Genomic DNA, 21,535 nt, shown 5'->3' on the forward strand with positions numbered 1-21,535 from the left:
TTTTTCTTTTGCAGAATAGCAAATCAGCAGAAGGTTCCAAACCCATGTTAGTGTTTGCAGGAGATTCATTTGAATTGGATAATGATCATAAGAGACTGAAGAACCTCCTTATTGGTAAGTAAGAATTAAATTGCTGTGATAGACCAGGGCAGTTTGATGTTGCATGTAAATATGGATGATGTTAATACTACTTCTCATCATATAGAGAGAGTGAGAAAGACCTCCGATGGTCAGGTTCAACCATAGATGTTGCATCCTAGCTATCTAGATACAAAAGCCTGGGCAATGGAGAGCAAGCTGTTGGCCATGTAGCAAGCTCCCCCTCTCCATGCATCTGATGAACCCAAAGGAACAGCAAAGAGTGATGAGTTTGGCACCAGCAACATTGCAGGAGTTGCCAGTCATCATTGAACTCAATATAGGACTGCCTTAGGGACACCAGCTCCAGATTTTTCCTTTGGGGTTTACTCCCAAAGCCTTCCCTGTGAGTGGGCATAGCCACATGGCGTGGAGGTTTGAGACCAGAGTTTTCCTTCTAGATGAGCTGCCAACCACGACTGTTGAGCCCCATCTGCCCGAATTGAGAGGACATATAAAGGATTACTCTTCATGTTTGTAACTTGTTACATTGGTGGGTCAACTTAGAAATGAAATTCTTTGTGTATGAAAGGAATCAGGCGAGCAGATAGTTAAACACACATCATGGTACAAAAAACATTGCCTGGAAACGTTTACGCAGTTCACTGCTTTTGCATGGAAGATCTTTTTATGAATATACAAGTGAGTTGACTTTCAGAATATCCTATTACTTGTATGTAAAAGGTGATCTCTTTATTCTGGTGCTTGAGCACTTGGTTCAGTCATAATGCTATGGTTTGCTTATTATGTGCTCCTTTCAGAAAAAAATGGACAGGCAGGCACTTAAGTACTCGTAAAGATAATAAGCAGACTTTGAGCATATTTTGGGAGTCTGTTGAGGAATGAAACAATGAAGTGATATGTGTGTTGAGGCACCTTGTGTGGCTGATAAGTTGCATGCAGTCAAACATTGTGGGGAACAGGGAGTGACTTAAAGAAAGTTAAAGAATCTTTGAATATATTTAGTGATAGCTTTGGCGGTGCATATGCTTTTAGGCCACAGAATAGCATTTCAATAGCACAGGTTGCTGATTTCCTAGTAACCTTTTAGTTTTGTTTCTGTGACATAGAATGTAGAACAGTACAGCACAGGAACTGGCCCCGCCTGTCAACCGACCTAAACTAATTCCATCTGCCTGTATATAGTTTCTAGCACTCTATTCCCTGCCTTTTCATATGTCTCTCGAAATGCCTCTTAAATGTTGCCATGGTATCTGCTTCTACCACTTTCATTAACAGTCACCATCCACTCCCTGTGTAATAATAGAAAAATTATCTCACAGATCACCTTTTAAATATTCATCCTCTCACCTTAAAACTATGCCCTCCTGTTTTTGACAATTCCACCCTGGAAAAAAAGACTGCCTAACATACATAATTTTATATACTTTGATTAGGTTGCCTTCAACTTCCAATCCTCCAGAGAAAACATCATCATTTGTCCAACTTCTCGTCTGCTAACACAGGGCAACATTCGAGTGAACAACTTCTGCACCCTGTCCAAAACCCCCACATCCCTCCTGTAGCATGTAAACTAGATTGTATACAATACACCAAATACAACCCAACCACAGTTACTTGCAGCTACAGCATAACTTGTGAACTCTTGTGCTAAGTGCTCCATCTGATGAAGCATGATGTACGTTTCCTTCACTACTTTATCCCTTTGTGTTGCCACTTTCACCCAAAGTCCCTGTATCAATGCTCCCAAGGGTCCTGCTGTTTACTGCATACTTTGTTGTATTTAACCTCCCAAAATCCATCACCTCACACTTTCTTGAATTAAACCCTTTTCAATTTCTTCATCCAAACTTCCAACTGATCTATATCCCGCTGTATCCTTTGAAAACTTTCCTCACCATTCACAACTCCACCAATTTTCCTGTCATCTGCAATCTTATTAATCAGACCACCTACTGTACATTTTCATCCAAATCATTAATGTAGTTTACAAAGAACTGAGGGTCCAGCACTGATCTTTATGGAACACCACTGGCCTTCAACTTCCAGTCAGAAAAAAACACCTCTCCACTACTACGTTCTCTCTTCAGTGCCAAACTAATTTAATCCAATTTACTAACTCATTGTGGATTCCAAGTGACTTAATCTTCTGGGAACAGCCTTTCATGAGGGCCCTTGTCAAACAGTTCACTAAAGTCCACTGTCCTACTCTCAATTATCTTTGTCACCTCCTCAAAAAAGCTCAATGAAATTTGTGAGATAGTACATGCTGACTGTACTTAATAAGTCCATGCTTTTCCAAATGTGAGTACATCATATCCCTAAGAATGTTCTCCAGTAATTTCCTTACCTCAGAATAAGGTTTCTGATCTGTCATTTCCTGTGACTATTTGTATCCTTAATCTTATCCGTATATGTCTTAAAGCTTGCAGAGCTATAATCATTCTTCCCAAAATACTGTCAGACTGAAGCTTCAGATCACCTGGCTAAGCTCATTCCTCAACATGAGGTCTAGTATAACACTGTCCCTAGTGGGACTGTCTATATATTGTTTCAAGAAACCCTCCAAGATGCACCTGATTAAATCTGCCCCTTTTAAGCCTGTGCCATTGAGAGTCACAGTCAATATTATATGTTGCTTGTAAGCCTGGTAAGTTTTAACATATTAGAGTTGAGTTGCTGTTGTTTCTGTTCTTAAAAGTTTGTTGAAATCTGTTAATACCTTCAACGCACTTCATAGATTTCTTTCGAGGACCCGCGGTGCCAAGCGTTCGTTTAGGTGGCCTGGAAGTTGTTCTGCATTTCACAGCTTTTGCAGGAAAGATCTTCATGCGAAGCTATAAGTGAGTATTATTCTAAATGTTTCTGTTCTTATTTATATATAAAAAATGATCTGATTGCTGGTGTTTCGTTACTCAGTATAAGGTGTATTTATACCTGGATTTTGGGCTGGTTTCCATCCTTCAGGAGTGTCCTAATCAGATTTAGGCACTTCAGTGTTAATGTTCCACAACTAGATTGTAAGTGGGCAACAGTCACTGGTGAAGATAACCACACTTAACATGCATTTAAATGCAACATTCCCTAACATCTGATTTCATAACAGAGCATACTGCAAATGTTCATCTGGTCAGGCAGTACCTGTGGAGAGAGAAAATAGTTACCATTTTAGATAAACAACCATACATCAGAAATGATTTTATGATGGGATCACAATTTTCCCTTTGTTGCTCATTATGTCACTCATGATTGCCATGGATATTTGCTTCAAGAGATCCACAGATATACATTATTTTAAGAATACCACCTCTCCCTCCCATGTCATAGAAGAATTCATAAGTTTAAAGGCAAAGCCTTGAATTCATTCTACTAACAAAATAAACCTTTCTTCTTTGTGTTCTGTGCAGCTTTGTCCAAATGTCACTTTATTCCAACTTTAGAGCAAAATCTATTGAACCCTGTTTGGATCAGTGGACAGCAGCTATTTTGTAGAGTGGGTGGGGGGTGGATCTGGTATGGCTTTGGGTTGACTCTGCATTAACTCATCAGTGCATCCAACTCTCCATGCATCTATGAGCTTGCAGAATTTGACCAGAATGTAGAGACAGTCTCAGGAGAATGGGTAGGTCACAGGTTAACAATGAGGAAAAATTACTTTGCTCAAGATTCAAAGTTCAGAGTTAATTTGTTATCTAAGTACACACACACACACACACACACACACACACATCTCTCACACACACACACACACATCTCACACACACACACACACACACACACACACACACACACACACACACACACACACATATATACGTTTGTATATATAGGCATCCGTTAGTCTTATGAGACCATGGATTTGCGCCTTGGAAGGTTTCCAGGGTGCAGGCCTGGGCATGGTTGTATGGAAGACCAGCAGCTGCCCATGCTGCAAATCTCCCCTCTCCACGCCACCAATGTTGTCCAAGGGAAGGGCATTAGGACCCATACAGCTTGACACCGGTGTCATTGCAGTGCAATGTGTGATTAAGTGCCTTGCTCAAGAACATACACGCTGGCTCAGCCAAGGCTCAAAATAGCGACCTTCAAATCACTAGACGAACACCTTAACCACTAAGTACATATATCTCACCATATACTTACTGTCGCCAAACAATTGATAGTAGAGTGTACAATCATCACAGCGATATTTGATTCTGCGCTTTGCGCTCCCTGGAGTACAAAATAGTAAATATAATAAAAATTTAAATTATAAATCATAAATAGAAAATAGAAAAGGGAAAACATATAGTGCAGAAAAACCGAGAGGCAGGTCCGGATATTTGGAGGGTATGGCCCAGATGTGGGTCAGGATCCGTTCAGCAGTCTTATCCCAGTTGGAAAGAAGCTGTTCCCAAATCTGGCTGTACAAGTTTTCAAGCTCCTGAGCCTTCTCCCGGAGGGAAGAGGGATGAAAAATGTGTTGGCTGGGTGGGTCATGTCCTTGATTATCCTGGCAGTACTGCTCCGACAGTGTACGGTGTAAAGGGAGTCCAAGGACGGAAGATTGGTTTGTGTGATGTGCTGGGCTGTGTTCATGATCTTCTGCAGCTTCTTCTGGTCTTGGACAGGACAACTTCCATACCAGGTTGTGATGCACCCTAGAAGAATGCTTTCTACAGTGCATCTATAAAAATTAGTGAGGGTTTTAGGGGACAGGCCAAATTTTTTTAGCTCTCTCAGGAAGTAAAGGCGCTGGTGAGCCTTCTTGGCAGTGGACTCTGCTTGGTTGGACCAAGTCAGGTCATTTGTGATATCGACCCCGAGGAACCTAAAGCTTTTGACCTGTTCCACCTGCGCACCACCGATGTAGATGGGGTCGTGCAGTCCGCTACTCCTTCTGAAGTCAACAACCAATTCCTTCGTTTTGCTGTCGTTGAGGGATAGGTTATTGTCTTCGCACCATGCCACCAGGTTCTTAATTTCCTCTCTGTACTCAAACGCTACCTTGAGATTCATTTTCTTGCAGGTGTTCACAGTACATACAAAGAAACACAGTAGAATCAATGAAAACACACATGACAGAGACAAACAACCAGTGTGCAAAAGCCAACAAATACAAAATACAGTGTGCAAATACAAAAAGATAATAAATAAATAAATAAATAAATAAGCAAGCAAGCAATAGATATTGAGGACAGGAGTTGTAGAGTCCTTAGAAGTGAGTCCTTTGGACGTCAAGTTATTTTATGTTGGGGCGAGAGAAGTTATCGCTCACTCAGGAACAGTTATTACTCCTCAACCATCTGGCTCTTTCTGTTTTAAGAGACAGATGGTTGAGGAGTAATAATTGTTCCAGAACCCAGTGACGTGGGGCTTGAGGCTCCTGTGCCTCCTCCCTGATGGCAGCAGTGAGAAGAGAGCATGGACGGGATGGAGGGGGTCCATGATAATGAATGCTGCTTTCTGGCAACAGCACTCCTTTCAATTGTGCTGGACGGTGGGGAGGGCTTTACCTGTGATGGACTGGGCTGTATCCACTACTTTTTGTGGGCTTTTCCATTCAGTGGTTTCGGTGTTCCCATACCTGGCTGAGATGCAACCAGTCAGCATACACTTCACCATACATCTGTAAAAGTTTATCAAAGTTTTAGATGACATGCCAAACCTGCGCATACTTCTAAGAAAGTAGAGGCGCTGCCATACCTTCTTTGTAATGGCAGTTACCATAACCTTGTAATGGTAAATCCTCTGACATCCCTGGGGCAGGCTAGCTGGCTGGTTGGCTGATTGGTTACTGTAAATACCCCTGGTGTAGGTGTCTGGTGGGAAGAATCTGGGGGAGTTAAAACATAGAACAGCACAGGCCTTTCTTCCCACAATGATATTCCAACCTTTTAACCTACTCCAATTTTAGCCGATTTGGGCCAGCTGGAGGTGTAGAGGCATCAGCACTGGACTTTGAGGCAGATGGTCCTGAGTTCAAGTCTGGCCGGGTACCAACCTAGACAGCAGCAGTATCTGTGAGGAAGAAAGACCTGGCATTCTACTTTCGTATCTTACCATGGAAACCTTACGGACAACTGCACTATCCAGAGGGTCACCATGAGTCGACAACGACTTGACGGTACTCAACAATAACAACAACAGCAAGCTCAATTTAACCCTTCCCTCCTACATAGCCTTCCAGTTTTCTATCATCCACATGTCTAGCTAAGTGTTTCTTAAATGCCCCTAATGTATCTGCCTCTACCAACACCATCATCACTTTAAAATTATGCCCCCTGAAATTAGCCATTTCCATTCTGGGTATCCACTTGAATGATACCTCTTTTCCTCTTGTGCTCCTCTATCAAGTCACCTATCATCTTCCTTTGCTCCAAAGAGAAAAGCCCTCTCATTCACATGACCTATCCTCATAAGACATGCTCTCTAATCTAGGCAGCATTCTGGTAAATCTTCTCTGCACCTTCTCTAAAGTGTCTGTATCCTGTCTATAATGAAGCGACCAGAATTGAACACAATATTCCAAGTGTGGTCTAACCAGAGTTTATGGAGCTGCATCATTACTTCACGCCTGTTGAACTCAATCCGCCGACTAATTAGTTGATGGGTATGTGTGAGAAGATAGATGAAGTGGGATTGCTCTGAGAGCAAGTATGGATTCAGTGGGTTGAACACCCTCTTTTAATGTGAGGAAGTCTGAATTGTCACTTGGATTGTCAACCCTGGAAAGATATGGAGGCTGAATCATTGAATACATTCAATATGTAGGTCAATAAATTTCAGGATGTAAAGCGATACTGGCCTACTGCATGAAAATGGCACAGCGGTAGAAAATCAGCCATTATCTTGGTGGATGGTGGAGAGGGTCGAAGGCTCCTATTCCTTATTCTTATGGAAGAACCACCTAAGTGCAGGGTTTATCTCAGTTTGACACATAACTTAAACGTATATGATTTGAATGACTTTTGATTATCTAAGATAAATGCAAAGTGCAGTGAGCACGGAAGAATTAATGAGGATCTTGACATAAAACAGCACAGCTGGCAGATCTTTGCCTCACATCTCCGATCACCCACTGTCAGTCCTGACCTCTGGTGCTGTCTGTGTTGAGCTTGCACGTTTTCCTACAATCGTGTGGGTTTCTTCTGAGCGTTTCAATTTTCTCCCAATGTAAATTGCCTGCATTGTGGTGGAATCCTGGGGGAGGGTGGATTAATAAGAACCTGGGGAGAATACAATGAGCTTTGTATAGGATTACTGTCAATTGGAGCTTGATGGTTGGCATGGGCTCAGATGGCTGAAGGACTGTTTTGTGCTCTGATGAGGGTCTGTCTGTCTTATCCACAGGGTGCTGCTGAAGAAGTCTGGTTGCAGTACGCCAAGGACAGAGCTGGAAGAAATGGGACCCGCCTTTGACTTTGTGCTCAGGAGAACCCACTTGGCATCTGATGACCTCTACAAAAATGCCCTTAAACAACCAAAAGCCCTTAAGGTGAGATGAATAGATGATCTGTGAGGGTCATATCAGAGCAGTGTTTACTTTAGAATATCATTTTAACTTATATTTAAGTAAAGAAATTTGACATTTTTGTGACCACATTAAATTCTTCTACATTCCTTCTTTGTTTTGGGGACTTTAGTACAGAAGCCACTGCTGACTGTATCATGAAAAAAGTTCTTTGAACAGTTTGGAGTCCTAATCTAGCATTGCACAACAGCAGAGTGTCTTCTGAAGGTGCAATATGTATTTCATAAGTGACGTTCATAAATTTGAACTCATAAATGAAAGAGTATATATCTGTAGGTGATACCTAGCACACATGAAGCTATTTTTGTTAGTAATGTGTGAGTACTGTAGCCTATTGATTTATGGTGCAGGACAAGCAACTTCCCGGAACTGAAGTCAGACGTCACCATGATTAGACATAATTGAACCATTGAATTTTGGGCTAGGATGAGATGTAATAATGTTGAAACAGTCCCTTTTGTCTATGACATCTTGGAGAGGAATTCACCGAGAACTCAATAGTATGTGAGTACAGAGTTTCAGATATTAGCTTGAACTTGGCCTTGGGATTTGTGCAGGCATGCAAGAGAGGCAACATTCCTGTGAAAATCACAGAAAACTGCCGGAATATTATAAACTCTCTAAACTGTTGCCAAGGAGTGTGAGCAGTCGTTTCCCTACTCTGGCCCCCATTAACTCCAGTCACCCACCACATGGTTTGTTTGTGTACGTGGGACACATGGGAAGAGGCAGGAAACTGTGACTGTGTTAGTGTCTCCCACATCCTAAGAACCAACAATGTAAGGACAATTTTATTTAAGGACTAGGGTTATTTAAAGGCCTTTGGTTAAATGGAGTGCCAGACAATTGACATCAGGGGGTTGAGAACAGGATGATAAGCTGTTGAAATCATTTCAGTGACACAGAATTTTGAAAGGGTTTCAGAATGCAAATAGGGTTTGTGCCCATGTGATGGAACAGAAATCCTCATGGTTTTGATGACAGGAGATAGGTCTCATAGTTGATAATTACCATAGAGATTGTCAGAAAGAGGAGTTTTAGAATAGAAAGAAGTAGGGCAGCTTATTAATCACCTCTGTCTGGTCGTTTTTTGTTATATTTAGCTCTCTCCACCCTCAGACTTGATCTCTAGTTTCCTCAGTCCGGTTCTATAATGCTGGGTTTACTCCTGTCTTTGGATGAGCCACCTTTCAGAGATCTGCTTATTGGCTTTTGGTTGTTAAAACATGCTGGTTTCTCAATTAATGATGAAGTGCCCTTCGAATTTTGCCTCAAGTTTCAGTGGGAAGGATATTTCCTCATCAATCTAATTGGATTTCCTTCCTAGCTTTTTAGTTGCCAAGATTTCTGCTGCCCTTTATTTCTGAGCTCCACATGTTTGCATCTCAGGCATGCTTGGTCTGTGTCTGGCATCAACAGCCCCTGTGCACACCTTGCAGGTGAAATTGTTCTTTTCTCTTAGTCCCTGAACTTCAGATGATGACATGCAGTAATTTGGACCTGTCTGATCTTGGTTGCACAGTGCAGATGGCTTGCAGTGATTGTATCTGGTATTCATTCCTGAGGTGTAGCTAGAAAGGCCTAGCTGAGAGGTAGAGCTCATGGTGACTTAACAAATATCTTTATTTAACCATAGTCTTTAAAGTTTAAGCCATACTTCCGTAAATTATATAGTTTAATCTTGAAAGCTGTGATTCACAAAATATATGGCACAGAGAATGGCCATTCAGCCCAACAAGATATTGCTGTTTATGGTCTACCGAGTTCCCTTCCCTATCTAATTCTGTCAGTATTTCTTTATATTCCTTTATGTTCATTAAAATTGTTTTTAATATACATTTCAATCACGTTGCGGTAGCAAATTCCGCTTTCTCGCCTGTTTGGGAGCTTGTCTCCATTCTCTAATTGGTTTCTTGTACTGGTGATTTCCATTTTTGCCTTTCTCCTTTGTGAAAATATTGTTTAAATCATCTATAAATTTCAGTACATCTGTTAGATTTCCCTCATCCGTCCTCCGTTGGCTTTATTCAGCAGAAATTAAACTTGGATATATGATGTTGAAATAGAGGATCAACCAGGATTGTACTGAATCCTGCAGAAGGTTTAAAGACTATTCCATCTTCTGCGATTATTCTTGCAAGGATTCTTTACTGCGTCTTATTCTTTTCATAATAGAGTGACTGGGCTTCCAAGTGTGGCCCAGCCTAAGTTCATGTAAATTTAGCAGAACTTATGCTGTATGTAGTTCTGTTCCCAACTTAAACCTTTTTTTTACAAGTGATACGTGACCTATAAAACGAGCTTCTGTTTAATACAGTGAACTGGTCAGTCTGATAACTACCTCTGAGCACAGCCACCATGATCAGCTGAAGAGGATCTCTATGTAATGTTAGCTGGATTGTTTGCTCCTTCGTCGGCTTAGGACACACAACTGAAAAGCACATGCCAGTTACTCACACTGGCAAGGTCATATTCTTGTCCCGTCCCAGGTGCTCTGAGTAGATTAAAAATCACGCATGACATAAAGCAGGACTGTTTGTGGGAGGGAGGGGTACACAAAAGTTGTCAAATTCAAAAATTGTGGTTAATTTGCCTATGCTGGGAAGTCCCGTAGCAAGATTCATAGTTGGTTCCGCTGTAATGAAACCCAATTTCCCTCGGGATCAATAAAGTATATCTATCTACCTATTAATCATCTGTAATACTAGCAACACACATCAAAGTTGCTGGTGAATGCAGCAGGCCAGGCAGCATCTCTAGGAAGAGGTACAGTCGACGTTTCAGGCTGAGACCCTTAGTCAGGACTAACGGAAGAAAGAGCTAGTAAGAGATTTAAAAGGGGGAGGGGAGATCCAAAATGACAGGAGAAGACAGGAGGGGGAGGGATGGAGCCAAGAGCTGGACAGGTGATTGGCAAAAGGGATATGAGAAGATCATGGGAGAGGAGGCCCAGGGAGAAAGAAAAGGCGGGGGGGGAACCCAGAGGATGGGCAAGGAGTATAGTCAGAGGGACAGAGGGAGAAAAAGGAAAGTGAGAGAAGGAATGTGTGTATAAAAATAAATAACGGATCGGGTACGAGGGGGAGGTGGGGCATTAGCGGAAGTTAGAGAAGTCAATGTTCATGCCAGCAGGTTGGAGGCTACCCAGACGGAATATAAGGTGTTGTTCCTCCAACCTGTGTGTGGCTTCATCTTTACAGTAGAGGAGGCCGTGGATAGACATGTCAGAATGGGAATGGGATGTGGAATTAAAATGTGTGGCCACTGGGAGATCCTGCTTTCTGTGGCGGACAGAGCATAGGTGTTCAGCAAAGCGACCTCCCAGTCTGCATCGTGTCTCACCAATATATAGAAGGCCACATCGGGAGCACCCCCAGCCAACTCACATGGAAGAAGCCAGAGAGTGGTGGTAGAGAATTGCTTCTCTGAGTGGAGGCCTGTGACTGGTGGTGTGCCACAGGGATCGGTGCTGGGTCCATTGTTATTTGTCATCTATATCAATGATCTGGATGATAATGTGGTAAATTGGATCAGCAAGTTTGCTGATGATACAAAGATTGGAGGTGTAGTAGACAGTGAGGAAGGTTTTCAGAGCCTGCAGAGGGACTTGGACCGGCTGGAAAGATGGGCTGAGGAATGGCAGATGGAGTTTAATACTGACAAGTGTGAGGTATTGCACGTTGGGAGGACAAACCAAAGTAGAACATACAGGGTTAATGGTAAGGCACAGAGGAGTGCAGTGGAACAGCGGGATCTGGGAATACAGATACAAAATTCCCTAAAAGTGTCGTCGCAGGTAGGTAGGGTCGTAAAGAGAGCTTTTGGTACATTGGCCTTTATTAATCGAAGTATTGAGTATAAGAGCTGGAATGTTATGATGAGGTTGTATAAGGCATTGGTGAGGCTGAGTCTGGAGTATTGTGTTCAGTTTTGGTCACCAAATTACAGGAAGGATATAAATAAGGTTGAAAGAGTGCAGAGAAGGTTTGCAAGGATGTTGCCGGGACTTGAGAAACGCGGTTACAGAGAAAGGTTGAATAGGTTAGGACTTTATTCCCTGGAGCGTAGAAGAATGAGGGGAGATTTGATAGAGGTATATAAAATTATGATGGGTATAGATAGAGTGAATGCAAGCAGGCTTTTTCCACTGAGGCAAGGGGAGAAAAAAACCAGAGGACATGGGTTAAGGGTGAGGGGGGAAAAGTTTAAAGGGAACATTAGGGGGGGCTCCTTCACACAGAGAGTGGTGGGAGTATGGAATGAGCTGCCAGACGAGGTGGTAAAGCGGGTTCTTTTTTAACATTTAAGAATAAATTGGACAGATACATGGATGGGAGGTGTATGGAGGGATATGGTCCGTGTGCAGGTCAGTGGGACTAGGCAGAAAATGGTTCGGCACAGCCAAGAAGGGCCAAAGGGCCTGTTTCTGTGCTGTACTTTCTATGGTTCTATGGTGAAGTGTCGCCTCACCTGGAAGGACTGTCTGGGGCCCTGAATGGTGGTAAGGGAGGAAGTGTAAGAGCATGTGTAGCTTACAAGGATAAGTGCCAGGAGGGAGATCAGTGGGGAGGGATGGGGGGGGATGAATGGACAAGGGAGTTGCTTAGGGAGCGATCCTTGCGGAAAGCGGGGGGGGGGGAGGGAAAGATGTGCTTAGTGGTGGGATCCCATGGGAGGTAGCGGAAGTTGCGGAGAATAATATGTTGGACCCGGGGGCTGGTGGGGTGGTAGGTGAGGACCAGGGGAACCCTATTCCTAGTGGGGTGGTGGGAGGATGGAGTGAGAGCAGATGTGCGTGAAATGGGGGAGATGCGTTTGAGAGCAGAGTTGATGGTGGAGGAAGGGAAGCCCCTTTCTTTAAAAAAGGAGGACATCTCCCTCGTCCTGGAATGAAAAGCCTCATCCTGAGAGCAGATGCGGCGGAGACAGAGGAATTGCGAGAAGGGGATGGCACTTTTGCAAGAGACAAGGTGAGAAGAGGAATAGTCCAGATAGCTGTGAGAGTCAGTAGGCTTGTAGTAGACATCAGTAGATAAGCTGTCTCCAGAGACAGAGACAGAAAGATCTAGAAAGGGGAGGGAAGTGTCGGAAATGGACCAGGTAAACTTGAGGGCAGGGTGAAAGTTGGAAGCAAAGTTAATAAAGTCAACGAGCTCAGCATGCGTGCAGGAAGCAGCGCCAATGCAGTCGTCGATGTAGCCAAGGAAACGTGGGGGACAGATACCAGAATATGTGCGGAACATAGACAAAGCCAACAAAAAGGCAGGCATAGCTCGGACCCATGCGGGTGCCCATAGCTACACCTTTAGTTTGGAGGAAGTGGGAGGAGCCAAAGGAGAAATTATTAAGAGTAAGGACTAATTCTGCTAGACGGAGCAGAGTGGTGGTAGAGGGGAACTGATTAGGTCTGGAATCCAAAAAGAAGTGGAGAGCTTTGAGACCTTCCTGATGGGGGATGGAAGTATATAGGGACTGGACATCCGTTGTGAAAATAAAGCGGTGGGGGCCAGGAAACTTAAAAATCATCGAAAAGTTTAAGAGCGTGAGAAGTATCACGAACATAGGTAGGAAGGGATTGAACAAGGGGGGATAAAACCGTGTCGAGGTATGCAGAAACGAGTTCGCTGGGGCAGGAGCAATTTGAGACAATAGGTCTGCCAGGACAGGCAGGTTTGTGGATCTTGGGTAGGAGGTAGAAACGGGAAGATCTTGGGTAGGAGGTAAAAATGGGAAGATCTTGGGTAGGAGGCTTCCCATTCCTCCTTTTTTAAAGAAAGGGGCTTCCCTTCCTCCACCATCAACTCTGCTCTCAAATGCATCTCCCCCATTTCACACACATCTGCTCTCACTCCATCCTCCCATCACCCCACTAGGAATAGGGTTCCCCTGGACCTCACCTACCACCCCACCAGCCTCCGGGCCCAACATATTATTCTCTGCAACTTCCGCCACCTCCAATGGGATCCCACCACTAAGCACATCTTTCCCTCTCCCCCCTCTGCTTTCTGCAAGGATCGATCCCTACGCGATTCCCTTGTCCATTCGTCCCCCCATCCCTCCCCGCTGATCTCCCTCCTGGCACTTATCCTTGTAATCGGAACAAGTGCTACACATGCCCTTACACTTCCTCCCTTACTACCATTCAGGGCCCCAGACAGTCCTTCCAGGTGAGGCGACACTTCACCTGTGAGTCGGCTGGGGTGATTTACTGCATCCGGTGCTCCCAATGTGGCCTTCTATATATTGGCGAGACCCGACGCAGACTGGGAGATCATTTTGCTGAACACCAATGCTCTGTCTGCCAGAGAAAGCAGGATCTCCCAATGGCCACACATTTTAATTCCACATACCATTCCCATTCTGACATGTCTATCCACGGCCTCTTCTACTGTAAAGATGAAGCCACACTCAGGTTGGAGGAACAACACCTTATATTCCGTCTGGGTAGCCTCCAACCTGATGGCATGAACGTTGACTTCTCTACTTCCACTAATGCCCCACCTCCCCATCATACCCCATCCGTTATTTATATACATACATTCCTTCTCTCACTCTCCTTTTTCTCCCTCTGTCCCTCTGACTATACCCCTTCCCCATCCTCTGGGTTCCCCCCTCCCCCTTTTCCTTCTCCCTGGGTCTCCTGTCCCATGATCCTCTCATATCCCTTTTGCCTATCACCTGTCCAGCTCTTGGCTCCATCCCTCCCCCTCCTTCTTCTATCATTTTGGATCTCCCCCTCCCCCTCCCACTTTTAAATCTCTTACTAGCTTTTTCTTGAGTTAGTCCTGACGAAGGGTCTTGGCCTGAAACGTCGACTGTACCTCTTCCTAGAGATGCTGCCTTGCCTGCTGCGTTCACCAGCAACTTTGATGTGTGTTGCTTGAATTTCCAGCATCTGCAGAATTCCTCGTGTTTGCACCTATAATACTACCTCATTTTTTTCCCTCCCTGGGCACTGCCTGATCAGCTAGGTGTTTCTACCATTTTTCTTTTGGTTTTACTGACAACTCTGATCTGCATTTCACTGCCTTATGAAGTCCTTTTATTAATCTATTAATGTATTCACCAGGCAGTTCTGCAAACATTAGGAACATCTTTACAAATCTGGCCTCACCCTGTCGGAGAATATTCGCATTGTCTTGTCCATCGCAAGACATCCTGTCTGCATCTTGATACTAACTTAGTGTTTCCTCACATTCCCAGTTCTGAAACAAACTCTGTTCTTCATTCCTTAGCTGCTCCCTGACCTACATGTTACCACTATGTTCAGTTTTGAGTTTATCTGACATGCCTGGCAGAGGAGGGTGCAGCCCTGTTCAGGGTTCGGTAATCAAGCCAAGGTGACGGTGAGGCAGCTCATTTTCTGGAGCTACACGGGGTGAGAAGAGAGGAGAATCAGCCGGTATTTCCCTTAGGGTGGCAGGGTAGCACATCAGTTAGTGTAACGCTAGTATAGCACCGGCGACCCAGGTTCAAATCCCGAGTGTAAGGAGATTGTATGTTCTCCCCGTCACTGCATGTGTTCCAGTTTCCATGTACATATAGGTTAGTAGGATGCCCTACTGAAAGGACACTTCCTCTGCAGCTCTGAGAATGCAGTGGCTGAAATTTCCAGACTCTCTGATCAGCCTGTGAAGAACTATGTTATACAGTGATGGTAAAAATGTATCTGAAAGTGGAGGCTCTGAAATATATGGCATAACAAAGGTGCAAAAAGAGTAATTTATGTTCTGAAGCCGTTACTGCTCGGATATTCTGCAATTGTTTAAGTTGCAGTTGTCAAATAATAACGGTGAACAATTTTAAATTGAATTAAAACAGTGATTGGTACATATCGAAGAAGAATTGACCATTTTCAGAACTCACAACCAATCTTCATTAACAAAGGTCATATTAAGTTCTCTCTCCCAATCTTGTTTAATCTTTAGTGAGAGGTTATCTTTCTGTAGTAAAAATAAATTATAAATTCTACCAATGGAACCTCTCACTAAGGGATTCATATTCAAACTAGTATCTAACAAATCAGATTCTTGCATATATGGAAACTTAGATAAGTATTCTTGTAAAAAATATCTAACCTGAAGATATTGAAGGAAGTGTGTATGAAGGAGAGAACGTTTGCTAATTAACTCTTCAAAAGTCATTAATCAACCATCACAAAATAAATCTGCAAAAAAACAGATCCCCTTTTTTCTCCATAAGAGAAAAATGGGATCAGTTATTGAAGGTTTAAATAGAAAATTTTGATATAAAGAGCTAGACAATTTAAATTGTTTAAAATTTTAAAAGTTGCAAAACTGAAACCAAATCTGTAAGGACTGTTTAATAACAGGGTAGAGATTTAAATTTGGAATTTTAGCAAGTTGTAAAGGTAATGGAGCTCCTAATAATGAGGTTAAATGAAATTGTTTGATAGCTTTTAATTCCAAACCAATCCAAGCTGGTTTTTGGCGCTTATCGAGCCAATACAGCCAAAAACATAATTGTTGAATATTAACAGCCCAATAATACAATCTTAAATTAAGTAGTGCAAGTCCACCATCTTTTTTAGATTTTTGTAAATGATACTTAGTAATTCTTGTTTTTTTTATTATTCTAAATAAAGGACAAAATAATAGAATCAATTTGATTTAAAAAATTTTTAGTTAAAAAGATAAGTATATTTTGAAAAATATAGAAAAATCTAGGTAAAATCATAATTTTCACGGCATGAATTCAATTTAAAATTGTTCACCGTTATTATTTAACGAAGGAGAGACTATCCAAAATATTTCCTAACGTAGACAACTATTGTGATAGGTGTAAAACTGAAGTAGCCATTTTGTCACCTATGTTCTGGTCATGTTCTTCATTAAAATCTTTTTGGAAATCTTTATTTCTCTGAAAATTAATTTACAACCTAATACATTGACTGTTCTGTTTGGAATAGTTCCGCATCATATTCAGGGTATTTCGTCTTCAGACCAATATGTAATTGCATTTGTTACATTGTTGGCAAGAAGGGCTATTTTATTGAAATGGAAAGATGCCTCTGTCCCTACATTAATTCAATGGTTTTCCCAAGTAATGTTATGTCTTAGTTTGGAAAAAATTACAAGTAGAACTTTTGATCCTCGATTCGATTTTGGGAGAAGATGGGGCTCTTTTGCCAAATATTATCATTTAATTTGAATTAATTTATATGGTTTCCTTCCAATCTTATTTTGTATAAATGTGAATTGGTGGTTGATGATTTTGATGATTTTTCTTCATATATATATATATATATAGATGATTGCTCCAGGAGTTGGTTCCGAATGGGTTTTTTTCTTTTTTGCTTTTTCTTTCTCTTGTAGTTAGTGGGTTTTTTTCTTTTAGTTAGTTGGGGTTCTCTTGTTTCCTTTCCTTTATAAAAATTTTTTTTTCATTATCATACGTTATTTTTTGATAAGTTTTTTTCAGCTTTATTAACTGTATACTTATCAATTTGTTGAAGTCTTGTATCATTTTATAGCTGTAGAAGATTATGTATCAATAAAAGATTTTAAAAATGAAGTTGCAGTTGTCTATGTAGAAAATCCGACTTTGGTTTTATTATCAGAACCAGATGGTAAGAATTGGGATTAGGGAGCTGTTTTCTGTGATTCATTTTTGATGTCTTTCCCTTCAGGCAAAGAAGAAGAAGAATATTTCACGGAATGTTTTTGGAACAACGTATGGTCGAATCCACATGGAGAAGCAAGACCTGAGCAAGCTACAGACCAGGAAAATGAAAGGACTGAAGAGAAAAAGGGAGAAGAAGGTGGCCAATGTTGAGACAGAGAGCAATCCCAAAAATGCAAGAGTGGAGTGAGATGACTGCTGGTAAAGCAGAGAATCCAGGATACTCCATACCTGTCCAGTGATGAAAGAAACCCAAGTTTCACTTACAGACTTGCACATAAAGACTTACTGTTGTAAACCTGTTTTTATCTCGACATCAAGAACTGGTGTTTGCTGTACTTCTTTTGGGGAATGTCAAGTGTCAGTTTTCTATATGGTTTCCTTACACTTGTGGTTTGGAAGAGGTATAATTTATATCTGTTTATTCAAGCCAGGAATTGTTGAATTGTCTTTTCTAATGTTACTCACTACTTGCTTTGGAGAGGCAGATATTAAATTCAGGTAGACAATAATAATGTGATACTGTTCATTATAAAGGATAATTGAATAACTATAAATCAGTGCAATATGGAACAAATATGAAGTCCTCAATCATGTAGTTATGTTTCATTACAGCTACTTTTGAAGCAAAACTACTCTTGGGCTTTTGGGAAAATGAAACATTGGTTACAAGCAAAACTGACTCATCACTTAGTAAGCCATTTGGCCCATTTGAGTTCTACTATTTCATAAGAACTTGCATAGTCTGCCCAAATTCCACAGGTGGAGCTTTTCCCTATGTACCTTTGGGGGTGGGGGGAGAGTAGTTTAATTGCTTCTAGTAATATTTGGTGTGCCATAATTCTCTGGTTGGAAAGTCATTCATCTGCCTTATTCATTATTGTTCCAACACTGTTTAATTTCAAACTTCCAACATCTATGGTCTCTCATTCATTGTTGAGAGAAACGTGCTTTGTCTTGGGTATCCATTACTTTCTAAACGCAAATTAAATGAGGACTTTTGACCAGCTTTTTGTAATGAAGAAATAAACTTAATATGTGATAGAGAAGAAAATGCTTTGAATATATTGACCAAGGGCAAATTGTGTTCTGTGCAACATTGAACATAACTTTATTTCCCCTTAGATCCAGCTGTGAAAATTGCATGATTTAGTATAAATTTCTGACAAACATCCACAGAAAATATGAACTACAAGGCTTAGGCTTTTCTGATCCACATAATTTCTTTGTTATATAACTTTTAGACTTGATCAAGTAACTTTTACCTGAATGAATGTCCCTTTTCTACTGGTGCAATGTGACATATGCTGCAGTCTTATCTGTGGAGCAACCATAGATATCAATTTTTATTTTTTCTATTAGATCATGATTGGAAAAAAATGAACATTTCAAATATTTAAACCAGTTTTTTAATATATTCACAGAACTCAATATTTAATATTCCCCCAATGACCGTCCTTCATAACATTTCAAAGCCAATGTTTCCAGAAATTTTTCCAGAATATTTAATTTAATCATAACCAATTTCTGAAATTGAGTTTTTTTTTTAGATTGATTTCCTAAAGGCTACTGTACATTGAGCAATCTCTTGAAAAATAAGTTTGTTTGTATGGTGCAAATGCAGTGTCACTCTTGGAACATCAATAATGTACTATGTGAAGATAGGCTGCAAGGACAAGGCAAGAAACTACAGGCCAGTGTGCCTAATAGCGATGTTAGGTAAGTTATTGGAGAGAATTCTGACAGTGGTATCTGCATTTGGAAAGGCAAGGATTGATTAGGTATAGTTAGCATGGTTTTGTGCATGGGTAATGGTGTCTCACAAATTCAACTGAAATTTTTTGAAATGGGCACTGATGAGGACAGGGCAGTAGATATTGTCTTCACAGGGTCTGAATCAAAATTGGGTTAGTGGCAAGTGTTAGAAGACAGTAATGGAGAGTTTGAAGCCTGTGAACAGTGGTGTGATGCAGGATTTGGTGCTACTTCCCCTGATGTTTGTCAAATATATTAGCAATTTGGTTGAGCTGGTAATAATTAATAAGTTTGTGGATGACGCCGAAATTGGCTGTGAATTGTGTAGAAAGTTGTCTAAAGATACCGCAGGATTAAGATCAAGGTCAAGTGGGCGAATCCCTCTTGGGCAAGTGGCAGATGGAAATTATATGTGTGAAGTGACGCATTTAGGGAAGTCAAAGCAGGACTGAACTTACAGTAAATACAGTCATAGTTAACAGCAAAAAACAGGCCCTTTGACCCAACTCAACCATGCCTACCAAGATGTCTATATGAGCTAGTCCTTGGCACATAAGCTTCTAAACTCTTCCTATCCTTGTACCTATCTAAATGTCTTTTAAATATTGTAGTATTACCTGCCTTTACAGCTTCCTCTGACAACTTGTTACATTCGCAAACCCTGTGCAGAAAATGTTTTCTTTCTGGTCCCATTTAAATCTTTCCCCTCTCACCTTAAACCTATGCCCTCTAGTTTTGGACTTGTGTGCCCTGGGAAAGAGACTGTGACTATCCACCTTATCTATGTCCCTAATGTTTTTATTTTTACCTATAGGGTGATCCCTCAGCCTCGTACACCAATGGAAAAATGACCAAGCCTATCCTGCCTCTCTGTATAACTCAAAACCTTCTAATCAAGTAACATGCTTGTGAAGCTTGAGAAATGCAAGGGTAGAAGGGCATGTTTACCTGTGTTGCCACTTTCAGAGACCTACAGTGGTGGCGGGGTGGAGATACAGTACGTCTCTACCAAAGGAGGTGTAAGATAACTTTTTCCCTCCACTAACTTGCAGGTCCCCCTTGGGCAAGTGGTAGCACCTACACAGCACCCCACCCCCTCCCGATCATGGTTATGTGTAGCCATGGGAGTAGGTGATGGGTGGTCATATGAGCAACTGATACATATCACAAATCCTGCTTATGCACCAGTGATGCCAGGCAGACAGCCTCTGAAGAGTATTGAAAATGGCTGGGGTCACCCATCTTGTAAAGGCACTGCCCACAAGAAGGCAATGGCAAACCATTTCTGTAGAAAAAATTGTCGAGCAATCATGATCATAAGCCCACGTCATACAACATGGTACATGATGATGATGATGACGATGGTGAAGAATGCATATGACATACTTACCTTTGTTTCTTACAGTTGTTCAAAACATTAGTTGGACCATACCATTGTGTGTGGTTCTGATTGCCATACTCTTGGAAAGATGATGATAAACCTAGAGCTGGGGTAGGAAAGATCCACAAAGCTTTTGAGTTAGAGAGAATGGATTGACTGGAACTGCTTTTCCTAGAATGAAAGAGGTCAATGGGTGACCTTCCAAAGGTTTATAAAATCATGAATGACATAGAATCAAGTTTATTGTTTCTGGCATAAGTTGTGAAATTTGTTTTGTGGCAGGAGTAAGTGCAGGCTTAACAAATCACTGTAAGTTACAATAACAATAAACCGTGCAAATGAGAAATAGTGAGTTAGTGTTCATGGGCTTGTGAACATTCAGAAATCTAGAGGCAGAGGGGAAGAAGCTGTTCCTAAAATGATGAATGTGGGTCTTCAGGCTCCTGTACGTCCAACTTGATAGTAATGATGAGAAGAGGACATGTCATTTGGTGAGGGTCCTTAAGGATGGATACTGTCTTCCTGAGGCTCCATCTTTGGAAAATGTCTTCAATTTTGGCAAGGCTTTTGCTCCTGATGGAGCTGGCTTTGCGTACAAGACTCTTACAATCTGTGCTTTGCACCTCAGTATGAGACAGTGATGCAACCAGTCAGAGTGCTCTCCGTGCTACATCGTAAATAAGGTGGATGGTGAGTCTTTCACAATGAAGGATTCACGCAGCGGGTTGGGAATTATGGAAGACATTATGGAAGTGGTAGAGGTGGGTGCAATGTTAAAAAGACATTTAGACTGGTTCATGGTTGGTATGGATATGAGCAAAATGGGACTAGCTCCTTGGTTGGATGAGTTAGGCTGAAGGGCCAGAATAATTTCTCATTCTGACTCCGTGTCTGTATTTTTCTGCTTGATCTATTGAGGCCTATTGTAGCATTAGGAACGGATTTTAGTTTGGAGTGACTTGCTTCTTATTCCTTTGATGTTTTCTTTTTGGTCTCTGATTATGATATCCCCAAGAAGGTAGCTGGTTAATTTTATCAGACCATAAGATATAGCAGCAGAAGTAGGCCATTTGGCCCATTGAGTCTGCTCTACCATTCAATCATGGGCTGATTCAATTCTTACAGTCATCTCCACACTTCTGCTT

At 41.7% G+C, this 21,535-nt stretch overlaps 1 protein-coding gene across 2 annotated transcripts in view; it reads left to right on the forward strand.

The window, feature by feature from the left end:
• rpf2 (ribosome production factor 2 homolog) overlaps positions 1 to 18,308 on the forward strand; it is a 32,194-nt gene extending 13,886 nt beyond the window's left edge. For both annotated transcript variants that reach the window (XM_072277614.1, XM_072277615.1), the window contains 4 exons: positions 15 to 114; positions 2,840 to 2,942; positions 7,432 to 7,576; positions 17,262 to 18,308. In XM_072277614.1, coding sequence (XP_072133715.1) covers positions 15 to 114; positions 2,840 to 2,942; positions 7,432 to 7,576; positions 17,262 to 17,444 — 531 coding nt within the window. In that variant the 3' untranslated portion in view covers positions 17,445 to 18,308. The remainder of the gene's footprint in view (positions 1 to 14; positions 115 to 2,839; positions 2,943 to 7,431; positions 7,577 to 17,261) is intronic.
• Positions 18,309 to 21,535: the final 3,227 nt, after the last annotated feature.

Source organism: Mobula birostris, chromosome 2 (assembly GCF_030028105.1).
Source record: "Mobula birostris isolate sMobBir1 chromosome 2, sMobBir1.hap1, whole genome shotgun sequence".
Classification (NCBI taxonomy): domain Eukaryota; kingdom Metazoa; phylum Chordata; class Chondrichthyes; order Myliobatiformes; family Myliobatidae; genus Mobula; species Mobula birostris.